The 14800-nt window shown below is 33.4% G+C and overlaps 1 protein-coding gene across 1 annotated transcript; it reads right to left on the bottom strand.

The window, feature by feature from the left end:
- Nucleotides 1-85: 85 nt before the first annotated feature.
- LOC133326789 (odorant receptor 67d-like) lies at nucleotides 86-4634 on the bottom strand (the record flags this gene model as incomplete). The annotated part of the gene is made up of 3 exons (XM_061535399.1): nucleotides 4404-4634; nucleotides 4022-4326; nucleotides 86-178 (listed from the first exon to the last, which is right to left on the bottom strand). Coding segments are annotated over exons 1-3 (629 nt in total), but the record flags the coding sequence as incomplete, so codon positions are not given.
- Between the last annotated feature and the right edge of the window lie 10166 nt (nucleotides 4635-14800).

Here is a 14800-nt window from a genome sequence, read left to right as displayed (position 1 = left end):
TTTTTTTTCATTTAATATGGCGTGAACTTAATTATTCATTGACAGCTAATCAACCTTTGCTCCTGTGTGAAGACTTTACACTTACCTTGCAAAAAGTTCATTTAATAGACGCACCAACTCCTCCGCTGTACATTGATCCGAGAGACTTGTAAAACCGCAGATGTCAGCAAACAGAATACTGAAATTTTAATGAAATTAAAAAAAAAAAAAATAAATAAAGACAATGAAAAAGGAGAGCAAGTAAAAAAACGCATTAATGTCTGTTTTTAAAAAGTTAAGAAGATTGAACAACAAAAACAACTTAAAATAAATGGAAAACCCCATTGTGACACTCCGTGCAACAGGTTCATCGGAACATAATCTGTTAATATTTGATTACGTTGAGCAAATTGAGTGGAAAAACATTTATGGGGTTAAAGAGTCTATTTAAAGAATTCCCGCTGTGGTTAGGTTGTTGAACTTCGTTTGTAGCTTTTCCCCCTTTTTATTAGCTACTGTTGTTCACACATCGCAGCAGGTGAATTTTGAAGGTAAATGTAACATTGTATCAACTAAGAATATTTAGGTGTGTAGTTGTTTGTTTTGTTCTTTTTTATAGACCAGAATTTTAGAGTCATTTTGGCATTAGTTGATGTACTGAAGATACAAATTTGTGTATATATTTAGTCGTCATATTTGTATGGAATTGGTTAATTATTCTAGAAATATTCAAGGGTAATTTATCATTCTCAATACACCTTTATATTAAATATTGTGTATCAATATTATTGAACGGCAGTGATTATCATATGGTATTTACAAACTATTTAATCCCTAAGATTTAAAACACTATATATAGGTATATCATCTTTCTAGCCTTGTAGAAAAGTCGAAGTAGCAATAATATTGTAAAGCTAGGGAGATATCAAGATTCAGTATTTACATTAGAGCGGTTATATATCTAACTCTGGACGATATGTATCAATTTTTATAGGTAACTGCGGACCAAACAAATAACTATGAAATAAAAACGATGATAAGTTCGGTCCGGCCGAACTTCTTATACCCTCCACCATGAGGATGACAATCAAAATATCTAAAATTAATTGGGGGGCTCCTAGGAGAAAACTCATGTAATGATAGGACCTTGAACATACCGAAAAATTCGTGAGAAAACTAAAATACAGTAAAGTACGGCTATAACGGTTATAGGGAAAGAAGTAATAGTTCGTTACAAAAAAGTTCTATATATCCGTAATTCGTAGTTTGCTATAAGCGAAAGAATTTAATTTATAATAATTTTTGATACTGATATGTTATTCAATGAGAACCAAAACCAGTAAGGAAAGTAGTAAAGTCGGACGGGCCGACTATATGATACCCTTCACCACTTTGAATATATATTCAACAGACACATTCTAACAGACATCACGTTTTCGAAAAACCATTGACCATTGAAATTGGATCAACTAAAATAAGTGATCTATATCTAAATTTGAACCGACTTAGATCAATCCATAAACATGTCATTCTGTAATATACTAAACTCTGCATTTGGATAGATGGAGAACGAGAAAGAAATATGTAAATCCATTTAAAGCAAATCTTAATCGGACACAAGGTGATTACTTGAATTCCAATAAACATGAAGTCGATCGCGAAAATATATGGGATATGTCTGCCTTTCTCCAAAAAGTAATTACGCCATTCTATACTCAATTTTGTAGGTTGTGCAAAATTTCACGTCAAACTGACAAAAATGATGAGTTTGAAAATGGAAAATATATCTAAACCAATTTCAATGAAACATGTCACAGGTTAGTTTATACCAATTTCAGCACGTTTTGTGCATATCGGCGATATTTTTGGTCCTTGGTGCATCATTTACTTAAAATCGGAGGAAAATATATGTAGGAAGCTGAACCGATTTTCCCGAAACATAACACACATCATTCTAGATTTGAATTTCGTCCAAATCGAATAATATACTTAAGTACATTTATATTAAATCGGACGAAAATATATATATATATATATATATATATATATAAATCTGAACCAATTGCAACGAAAATTGTCACAGGTTAGGTTATAATAATTTCAGTACATTTTGTGTCTATCGGCCATATTTTGGGACCTTGGTGCATCATTTACATAAAATCGGAGAATAATATATATGGAGATATATCTAAATCTGAACCGATTTTTCCTAATTTCAATAGGGCTCGTCCTTGGACCAAATAAGCGAGCTGTGCCAAGTTTCATCCAATTCGGGTAATAAATGCGACTTGTACTTTGTTTACAATTTAACATGGACAGGCAGACGGACAAACGGACGGACGGACATTCATAAATCGACTCATAAAGTGATTCTATGCATATTCTCAAAAGGAACCATGTGTCTATCTCGTATCCTTTTACCTGTTACAAACATATGCACAAAGACTAATACCGATGTGGTGATGCGTATAAATACCAAATTGCAATCAATTCGGTTGGAAAACCAGTCTAAAATTCCCAAAATACCGAGTATTGAGGGCCAACCTTTAAACTTGGGCCAATATTAATATTCTTTGGTACGGACATAAACTATACAATGAGAATCCAAAATATTAAATACAGCCAATTTGTATCCTAAATCGGAATACTGTTATATGGGGCTACCCTGAGACATGAATCAATATTATAAATTTAGTACGGAAATGTGTTATACAATGAGAACCAAAAATACTGAGGTTACTGTTATATGGTGGCTACCCTGAAACTATGGTCAATTTTAATAATTTTTAGTACGTATATGTGTCACTAAATGACAACCCTAAATACCAAATATCACCCAATTCTATTGGAAAATGTATCAAAAATACCGTTATATGGAGGCTAAACCATAACGTAGACCGAAATAAGCCATTTGCAATACCAAAAATCCTAGAACTACTACCGATGCCTGTGCAAGATTTTAAAACTATTTCTCAAATATTGCGATCTCTATCGTGATGACACGCATAAATCGACATAGAATTTTATTCTGATCAAGAATATAGGGGGTCTCCGGTGAATATTTCAAGATGTTGTAAATGGAATAACAAATTTAATATGCACTCTACATTTTGGTGGAGGAAGATGTTCCGATGGGGTGCTTAGTGTTTGGCCGATACTGTACACGGTGTTGTGTCTTTGTGCATAAGTTTGTAAGAGATAAATGAAATCAAGATAGATCTATAGTTACTTTTGAGAATATGCATAGATTCACGTTGTTAGTCTATTTATGCATGTATGTCCGTCTGTTGATGTATTATTTCAAACAAAATACAGGTGGTATGAGATAAAATTGAGCACAGCTCATTTATTGGACTCAAGAACGAAGATTTGGATATAGCTCCCATATAAATTTTCGGTCAATTTTATGTTCATGGTCTCAAGGTTTGTTTGATTACCGCTGGTTCGAAATGAAAAAAAGTATATTTTTTTATTAGATGCTTAAGTTATAAAACAATGTTTTCTTTAAAAATGGTTTTGACTCATTTTAAATTCGTATATGAGCCCCATATTTTGAAAATGGTTTAAATCCATTTTAGATTTTGGTGAACATCTCGGATTTTGAGTACATTTTACAAAATATATAACGTTATATTTTCTAACATGCTGAAGAAAACTGTGTTATTGTGGGTTACAATAAGAGCCTTTAGAGTGTCTCTTGTATATACCCAGAGTCCTTTCCTTATGCTAAATTTGAAAAATTTGACATCTTGAAAATCGTCAACGATAATCCAGATTATCTAAAAAACTGTAACTGATGACTAATTAACGTTAATCGTTAAATAGGACATTGAAATCAAAGCCCAACCAGCCCAAGGGAAACTTTCAGAAGTGCCAAGACAAAAACATGCACATGTTCGGTCAAGTGGTAAGGGTTTGTTCACTGTTTTTATGAATTCTGCCCACAAGGTCATTTGACATATTGGAATTTCGTGTGGAAAATTTTTGGTTTCAGTTGGTTTTCAGCATTTTTTGATCATTTCCTTTTATACAGGTACAATGCACACAATTCGTAATCAAGTAGCCATGTTCGGTATCTATGAAGGGGATTTCGAATTGCAGTACATAGATACGCTGATTAAATGCAAATCGATAAACGAACACCATTATTATGAGGCTGGTCGTTGCTATAATATAAATCACACCCAATAATCTGATGCTCTTATCGGTGGTGTTCATGCTCTTGGATAAACATTTACGATACTCGAAATTTTTATCTAAATATTCTTTATAGATTGCGTGCAGATCGTTCACCAAGTAGCGCAAGGGTACTTTATTCCAAATAGCATTTGAAATTTTCGAATAGCCCTACGGGAGAAAACAGAAAAAAGAAAAAAAAGTACCCTATTTGCAAAACCGGTGACTCTCGTAATTAGATCACCCACCTGCAGGCTACTTGTAATCATGCATAGAGTCTGTAACATATCCGACCAATTACCATCAATATAGATGTTCTTATAGACCGTATATCCGGTACAGCCAAAATAGACATATATACAGGCGAACACAAGTGCCGTTAGCATAATCGGCAGATAGTTTTCATTTAAAACATCCGCTCCAACAAATCCGGAACATATTCGTATTAGGCGACGAGTAAATTCGAAACGTTGCAGCATATTACCAATGCAATTTTTTTTCTTTTTATTTTTGTTTAGAGAAAAAAAGTGAACTGTTCTATCGTAGAATAGATTCTAGACTAATGTCAGATTATACAGGTATTAGAGAGCGAAACTTACAGGTTAAAAACAATTTCAACATCTGTTGTTGGAAAATAAATTATTCATATTATTTGAAGGTTTTCATATAGTCGGACGAGACCGACCATATACCATAGAGTGGTGAATGGTGTAAAAATGGAAAAACGGTTGATAGGATTATATACAAAAACACAACAAATAAGAAATACAACACGTTGCCATGGTTCAGGAAACGAACTGCTTCTAGAGTTGAGACAACCTTTATAGAGTTGAATTTAATTCTCAGATTTAATTTCGTAATTGCTTCGATATAAATACAAATGTTCAACGTACGACATTTGTAAATCCAGATAGCCCAATAGGCTTGACGAGTCGGTGGGTAAGGAAGTTCGCTATGGCTTTCCTTTTCATTGCAACACTTTATCACTAATCTCAACTCGAAATTTCCTAACATAGTATGTGGTTTTCATAGAAAACTGCAAGAGCTAATCAATCTACACACCAATATCGACCCTATTTAAAATTTGAATACAATATTGTAAATATGTTCTCTATAATAGGTATTTCAAAAACTACCTCCATATCTCAACACTACATACAAATTCTGAGCGCAACAGAAATCTAGTATATATTATATATATTTGGTACCATTTATTCTCAAATTACCTACTTATTTAGTACGTTTGTACGTTTGGACTCTTGTTGTACTTATTTCCAAAGCTAATTCTAAATTTCAGGATTTGAGCTCCATGAGTTCACCTAAATCCAAATTTTACCAAATTTAGTAAACATTAATATACATTTCCATATATATGGGAGAGTACCAGAGAAGGGGGCAGACGGGTCCCACCTTCGGACGGACGGACATTTGTAAATTGACTCCAAATTATCTAAAACGTATTTGGTCCCAAGAAACATGGGGTCTAAAACCAATATTTGTATGAGGCACATTTTCACCGTATCAAAGTGTATATACCCTCATTAGTCATAAGACTGAGGGTATAAAAAACCATCCTAAACTCTATCAGTGACCCTCATTCCAAATTTAAGAGTTCTAGCTGTACCGGGTTACCATATTTAGTACTTGCCATGAAGTTCTAGCACGAATTTCCAAAAACCCAGCCTTATCTTACATCTTCGGACTAAGGTCGACCCTCACCCCAAAGTTAAAAATTGTAGCTTCAGTCGTTTCGTATGGGTGTTGATTATTCGTTTACTCAATCGTTTATTTAATCGCTTTACTCTTTAATTAATATAGATATTTAGTTTCAAATAACTTCTCACACATTGCATCCGTACTTATGGATTCATTGCAGCAGATTATTTCAGTATTTTATAGGCGGACGATTGGCTACCAAGATCGTGTAATATTGCACCCTGTGGGAATATGTATGGTCTGAAGTTTAAGCGTACATACTTTATGGTTAACATATTTACTGGGATATGTAATCGAACGACTTATCACACTTTTTCTCTTTTGTAGTTAATACATTACAACACGATATGACAACGTAATTGCATATAGATTTCCATATACAATAGTTTTTTCAAGGTAATGACAATCCAATTAATTGTAGAAAATTAACATATTTTGAGAATTTTCCATAAATGACAATTACTTAAAGATATACACTGCCGATTTTCGCCCAAAATATGGCCCAAAAGAACTACAAAGAGATGAAACCATAAAGGTTCGATATAAAATGTGTGGAAATGCTAAGATCTTTCAAAATATATCTTGCAACTTTTTTGCGGATTTTTCTCAAAATGTTCTTTCATTAAATCATGTCCACTTCAATTACAGACTACTAATAGAAATTTTAAGTCAAATCGGTCCAGCTGTTTCTTTAAAATAACTTTTGCAAGATTTTCGCGGATTTTTCTCAGAATTTTCTTTCATAAAAACCTTCCCACTATAATTACCGACAACTGAAAGAAATTTTGAGTCAAATCGGTCCAGCCGTTTTCAATTGATGCGTTAGTATACATTTTCATTTCTCCATTTTTATATATATGGATATATTTTATATGGATTTTGGATTTTACTGCTTAATTTTATACCATCCACCATGGGGGATATATATTATATTAAAATTTGCAATCCATCCACGGAATTCCAAAAGTGATGTATCATATAGTATACTAGCATAGCTACACAATACACTTTTGTGTAAGGTATAAATTGAAAATTGGGTTAAGTGTTACAAATATCCTCGACATAAAGATCCAGCGCATTATTAATTACATCTGAAGTAGCTGTAGTATAATATATTTCAGTGTGGTTGGAAACATCATTGGAAATAAATATCAGTACTATTATTTTAGAAATTTTGTAAAACATTTGCTTTTAAGAGTGCCTACACTTTAGTAATTGTGGTGTTCAGCCACCGTGGGTTGTGTTGTGATTTTCGGCCTATAATAGTAGCCTATAGATCAACCCAAAATTATTATCTGATCATCACTGAAAATAACCTATAATATCCTATAATACCTATAATACCCTGACAATATAGTTGTGTAGGGTATAAAAACTGCAAAATCAAAAATGTAACGTGAGTGACCGAGAAAAATCCTTCGCAAATAAAGGATATGCCAAATTTTGAAAGTTAAGTAATAATGCTTAATATCTCTTCTTTATGTAAAGAATATAAAAGGTCAAAATATTCGCACAATTCGCAAAGTTTTCCCTTTATAAGCAATGGTGTCTAGTGACCGCTCTTTTGTGGCTTTTAACTCGAAAGATAAAAACCGGAGACACTGAATTTGTTTACAACTGATAGTACTTCTAAAGTTCTACAAAAAAGTATTAAGGCAAATGGAGGTTCCTCTTAAGGGAGAATTGTAAAAAATGTAATTGTTGTTGATGTATTTAACATTTAAAGTTTGATTTTGCCTCTGAAAGTCGTGTAAGTGACTGCGGAAGTGCCCATATACCTTGTAAAAGAATATTCTCTAACGAAAAGACTAATTTTAATGGGGTAATTACGCAAAGCAGCTGTTTTTTTTAGTAGTAAGTCTTGTATGTACTACTACTCCACGTACATACATAAAATAAAGTGTCTATTTACGACAAGGTTTTATGCTCATTTGCACATAACATTACCCCCACTCGAGGTTACTGTCAATTTTGCAAACATCTTCATAATAAAAAGAGCTTTATCTAAAATATTATTATACGACCCCGAAAGAAAACACAGACAACAAGTTGTCAAAATTCAGCACTCCGTCAAAGTAACAATTTTACACTTCATAAAATTGTAAATATTCATAAATGGAAACCCTGGACTGGTTCAGGTCAACCTCATACTTCATTGGTAATTTAACGTTAACCAAAAAAAAAAAAAAAAAAAAAACGTGGAGATAACAAAATGTTGTCTGTAAAAAGAAATTTTAGTACACCCAAAAGTAATTTATAATCACTCAACAGCTTCAGCTATTCACGTGTTCATGACACACAAGCATGTGGACATATACGATAGCACATACATACGAGTATGCTACTTATTTCCTATGACCGCACACATTTGCTGTGGGATGGAATATGTTATGACCCTCGTGAATAAATAATGTGGCGCGTAATATGAACACAAAACATGGTTTTCATCCAAGAATTAGTCAAGCTTATAAGATTATGAAAGCCGTCACGTGGATATAATGTTCGCAAGAGGACATTCAATGTTAAAATATATATACAAAATGTTTCAATGAAATTACCACATAAAGCTACATTGATTATATAAAACATGTGCTTTTAAAAATCATGTAGTAATCCTTAGTAAGTTATAAGCTATACCTATATACAAACCGAACGAAATGATATATGGAAAATTACAAAATTATTTTAAAATTCCATAAAAAAATTTTAAATTTTTTTTGCGAGCACATTCATAGGTTAAGGAAAATATGCTGATTCGAAATCTGTTCGCGTTCACAAATTCGGATGCCGCGCACAAAATATATTGTATATTATTATCATATTAAATTAATTCCTATTTGTTGTAATTCGCGAATTTCTCGGCAAATGGTTAAACACATTTGTTTTCCTTGCATACTTGTCAAATCCCATTGAAATACGGCTTAATAGTCGTGAAAAACAAAAAAATAAACCTGAAGATATCTGAAAATAAAATAGTAGTGTTGGCGGTTTATTTGGGATACCATTTGTATTTTGTTTTTGCAAAATAGTCAGGCTTAATCCCAGTTTGTGGTTTTTATAAAAAAAAAACAACTATTAATAGTGGGGAATGTATGACATTATTTGCTAAGTACTTCGCTTTGTTACAAGAGCTTTCTCTTTTCGTATAGAAGCAATAGCTTCTGGGGAGAACATCTCAAAAAAAAAAAAAAAAAAAAACTAAGGGAACTCATGAGGATCAGGGGCGTGATCCGAAACTATAGTTTTCCCTGCCATATCCCTCGGCAAACAATGTCATACATTCCCCACTAATAAATAGTTGTTTTTTTTTATAAAAACAACAAACTGGTATTCAGTCTGACTATTATATGAAAATAAATTAATTTGTAACCAGTAAGGAAAGTTCTAAAGTCGGGCGGGGCCGACTATGTGATACCCTTCACCAATGTCGGTACATACAAGATATGTTAATATCTACAATATCCTGTAGATATAGAAATTTCGCATACATCGGTCGGGACCTAATTCAGTATTCTGTGCAAACTTTTGCTTCAATTGGAACAATATTGGAACTTTGGTGCACAATTTACTTTAAATCGGACGAAACCATATACGGGAGCTATATCTAAATCTGAACCGATTTCAACTAAACTTCGCATTCACCAATGACCTAATTTAGTACGCTGTGCAAAATTTTGTCGCAATCGGATAAATATTGGCAGTATGGAGCTTCATTTACATAAAATGGGACGAAACTATATATAAATCTGTACCGATTACAACAATATTTTACATACATTCAGTACTCTGTGCAAAATTTTGCTTCAGTCGTCTACAATTGGGAGTTTGGTGCACTATTTACATTAAATCGGACGAAACTATAAATCGGAGCTATATCTAAATCTGAACCGATTACAACAAAACTTGGCATATAACTATCTAGACCTAATTCAATATTTTGTCTCAATCGGATCAATATTGGGAGTTTGGTGCATCAATAAGTTAAAATCGGACGAAAATATATATGGGAGCTATATCTAAATCTGAACCGATTTTCTCCAATTTCAATAGAGTTCGTTCTTGGGCCTATTAAGTGACCTGTGCCAAATTTCATCCAAATCGGATCATAAATGGGACATGTACTTTGTTAACAAAAATACATGCACGGACGGACGATCGAACTATTTCGATTTGTTTTTCCTGGTACAAACATATGCACAAGGGAGGTTTGTTACCATATACGACTACAAACAACCAAATTACAAAGAATTTGGTTGAAAACGCGCTCAAGAACCCCAAAATACCGAAAATTGGGGTGTATCCTTGCATGGGGGCTACCCGAAAAATGGACCTATATTTATAATTTATAATGGAGAGATTTGATACCTAATAAGAACTCGACGTACTAAGTTACAGTCAATTCGGTCGAAAAATACGATCAGAATCCCCAAAATACCAAAATTTTGGGGGTACCGTTATATGGGGACTACCAGAAAAACTGGACCTATATTTATAATTTTTAGTGGAGTAATTTGGTACCCAATAAGAACCCAATATACAAAATTTCAGAGAATTCAGTTAAAAAACGAGCTCAAGATCCCAAAATACCGAACATTTGGAGTACCCTTATGGGGACTATCCAAAAAATTGAACCTATATTTATAATTTTTAGTAGGGAGATTTGCTACCCAATAAGAACTTAAAGTACCAAATTTCAGCGAATTCAGTTAAAAAACGCTCTAAATAACCTCGAAATACCGAAAATTGGGGGGTACCCTTATATGGGAGCTATGCCTAAACGTGGACCGATTTTCTCCAATTTCAATAGGGTTCGTCCTTGGGTCAATTAAGTGACCTGTGCCAAATTTCATCCAAATCGGATCATAAATGCGACCTGTACTTTGTTAACAAAAATACATGGACGGACGGACGGACATGCATAAATCGACTCAGAAAGTGATTCTATGCATATTCTCAAAAGGAACCATGGGTCTATCTCGATTATTTTTGCCTCTTACAAACATATGCATAAAGACATAATACCCTGTACCACAGTGTGGTGAAGGGTATAATTAAAACAAAACGTTTATTTGAATTTTCGATTTTTTTAGTATGGTTAACGAAATCCGGGTTTGCCTGAATCTTCTAAAATATGCGACGCTTTCTTCTGCAAATTCTTTTAAATTGTTGTTAAATATCGTTCGATTCATCCGATAAGAGTTTCGACTTTAAAAATGACTCAATATATTACACGTACTATACATCAAAATGATCCATATTAAAATGCATGCAATTCGCGTATTCGTTGAAATCAACTGATGCGCATGCGGTTTTCGTATAAACCAAATCAATCTCTTCCAATAATTATGCATATTTCGACGTTTCATTTAGCGGCCAAAGTGTGCCGCTCGTTGCATTTTACTATGCAAAAACCATAAAAATGGCTAAAAATGACGCAAGGTGCAGAAGATTTATATGCGCATCTCCTATAAAAATACACAAAAGTACACCTATTTTAAAAGAATTGTTTAAGAACCGCGGATGTGCCGCCACAATCAATTTTGGACAAAGTACGCATATTATACGCGTATCGATGTATTTTTGACCTATTTTCACACAAATTCGCGAATATGATAATCCAAGCACGAATATATGTAGAATCAATTCGAAGAAAACGCGATTATATCCGCGAATTTGTCAAAATAAGTTTTTTCAGTTTTTCCTACATTGAAGGTACCTATATCCGCCGTTTTATTGGGCGGAATTGAACATGACTGAGCTCATTAGATTCGTAAAAAAATAAAAATCACGCGGGGTTCTACGGCATTTAAGCGGACCTTCTTGAATTTAGACTCAAAAAATTGTTTTTTTTTTTTTATAAAAATTTTCACACCAAATTTTCGTCTTTGGAATTCAATTGCAAATAAGCTACGGTGAGCACATTCATCAGATATACACTAAACGAAGCAAAATCAGGAGTTCTACAATCCTATAATCAGTTTAGCCCATTATCTGGTTGCGCGTCCTGATTATAAGAAAAATTCCAAAAAGACCAAAAATCCGCTTCGAAATGTCAGCATCCGTTTTGGGTAGATGCGGTGATTATATCGAAACATCATACATTATAACCATATTGTCCATGGGGTATTCTTTAACTTAATCACTGATTACATGTGCTTACGATGTGTAGTTTAGACACATATCAGGAAAGAACACAAAAAACTGGCAGGGTTCAACATGTTTTCACCCATTTTTTTACTTACCACCATCGCAGATTCCACCCAACTTATTATTTATTATCGATATTTTAAGATTTTGACAAGAACACTTCATTTTATAAAAATGAATTTAAATTATATCCAATATGTTCATATTTCGCGAGTTATGAGGTTGCAAACCTCAGTTTCAAGGAATTTCAAAGAATTTTGTAATTTCCCATATGGGAACTGCATTTTGACCGATACAAAACAAAAACCAAAAATGAAATGAAAAATGAATATGCCTACCTAGACCAAAACCAAAAATGAATAAATAAATAGAATATACCTACAATTTTATGTAATTTCCGGATGAATATAACATACAAATACACTGAAATATCTGGCCACGTCGCTGCAATATATCACAATGTAGTATATGATCAGTGTGGACATTTTAGCATTCCTAAATTTGGCATTTTATGTTTTGATTTAGCCGCAAAATTTTTATTTAACATTTAGCATATAATTTAGCATTTTGCTGTTACGAATTTTCCATTTTTATACCCTTCACCACACTGTGGTACGGGGTATTGTGTTTTTGTGCATATGTTTGTAACAAGCAAAAGGGATCGAGTTAGACCCATGGTTCCTTTTGAGTATAAGCATAGAATCACTTTCAGAGTCGATTTATGCATGTCCGTCCGTCTGTTGATGTTAAATTGTAAACAAAGTACAGGTCGCATTTAATATCCGATTTGGATGAAATTTGGCACAGCTCATTTATTTGGCCTAAGGACGAACCCTCTTGGAATTGGTGAAAATCGGTTCAGATTTAGATATAGCTCTCATATATATTTTCGTCCGATTTAATTTGCACGTAATTTGGTATATAATTAATCTCTGTCAAGTTTCCTTGAAATCGGTTCAGATATAGATATATCATAAATAATTTAGATATATTCATGTTAACTGTACACCAAGTAATCAATGGATGTCTGATTGAGATTAAATTTTAAACCATGCAGAATACCAAATAACGTGTGTCAAGTTTTATTTAAATCGATTTACAAAATTTAGCATAGCTTGCAGAATGACATGTGACATCACACATTTAGTTTCGCCCGATTCCATTTCAGTGGTCCTCTAAAGAGTATATGTCTATTCTATCTACCGGTTATTGTATATATTATCATTGTATATATTATCATTGCCATAGTCACCAAGTGTGAAATATGCTTCATCGCTGAAACAAATTTTGGGCCAAAAATTGCCGCTCCCGCCTGTTGTTCAAAGCACAATTCTGTGCTTTTCTGGCGAATAGTTTCGCCCAAATAGTGCATAAATTCAAGGTAGTATTCTTTATTGGCCTTAAGAATTCGTGATTCAGCACGCCATTGCAGATGAAGAAAAGACTGAGCATAACCTTCACAATTCTACGATTTGCTTGTCATGCATCCCCAAATCATTATTGACATTTTTCCAAATTTGACTATTGAGATGATATCTGACCCGAGGACGTCGTTCGGGATACGGCTAATTGTTCATAAGCGACCAAATCATTAAAAAATAAAAATCTTAGGACCACTTGTCTAGTCGGCAAGTCCGACTTTTGGACCTTCTTTACTGGTTTGTGGTATAGGGTATTATGTCTTTGTGCATATGTTTGTAACAGGCAAACGGAAACGAGATAGACCCATTGTTCCTTTTGATAATTACATAGAATCACTTTCTGAGTCGATTTATCCATATCCGTCCGTCTGCATATTTATGTTAAATTGTAAACTATGTACAAGTCGCATTTAATATCCGATTTGGATGAAATTTGACACAGCTCATTTATTTGGCCCAAGGACGAACCCTATTGGAAAAATTGGTTCAGATTTAGATATAGCTTCCATATATATTTTCGTCCGATTTAATGTAAATGTTGCACCAAAGTCCCTATATATCGAAATTTTACACAGCGTACTGAATTAAGTCTATCATGATGTGTGTTATGTTTCCTGAAATTCAGTTCAGATTTAGATATAGATCCCGATTTTAGTTAAATGGTGCACCAAACTCCTAATGTTTGTACGATTTACACGAACTTTTGCACAACAGAATTGCGCCGTTGCGTTTTGTTAAAGTTAATGTAGATGCAGACAGAGCTTTTATATATATTTCAAACGGGTGTCTGAATGAGATTAAATTTTGAAGAGTGCATCCTACCGAATAGCGTGTATCAAGTTTGTCCTAAATCGATTTACATAAATTTGGCGACGTTACGAGACATATGTAACATATAACCATAGTTGTGAAGGCTAATATATAGTCGGCCCAGTCCGACTTTACTAATTTCTTTACTGGTTTTTTATTATATCGTTATTTATTATATCATTTCTAGATGCTCTCAAAAAAAAAAAAAAAAAAATTCTTTCAGTCGAGGTAACCTAAAAAAATTCGAGAAAACGCGCAAATTTGACCTATGACGCATTTTTATTCCTATCATATCAGCAAAGGCTTTCGTAAAAAAAAAGAATTTCCACCTTACCACCATGATGATGAATATTATTATAGATGATTCCAATGACAACCTCAGTTAGCCAGGCGTTATATTAATATTTATTAACATTTTAAAACGTGTCACTTTATTTTCTCAACACAAATTCGCATTACATGACCCCCACCAGTTACTACCACAACGAGTGTTTTCAATCACTGGAAAAAAATCTCTTTAGTGCTCCTATAAATAAAATACAATTGAATAA

Source organism: Musca vetustissima, unplaced genomic scaffold (genome assembly GCF_032173495.1).
Source record: "Musca vetustissima isolate MV318-11 ecotype Yass unplaced genomic scaffold, APGP_CSIRO_Mvet_v1 utg111759, whole genome shotgun sequence".
In the NCBI taxonomy this organism is placed as follows: domain Eukaryota; kingdom Metazoa; phylum Arthropoda; class Insecta; order Diptera; family Muscidae; genus Musca; species Musca vetustissima.
Note: the sequence above shows the minus strand (reverse complement) of the source record. Positions and strands in the feature narration are given on the sequence as shown.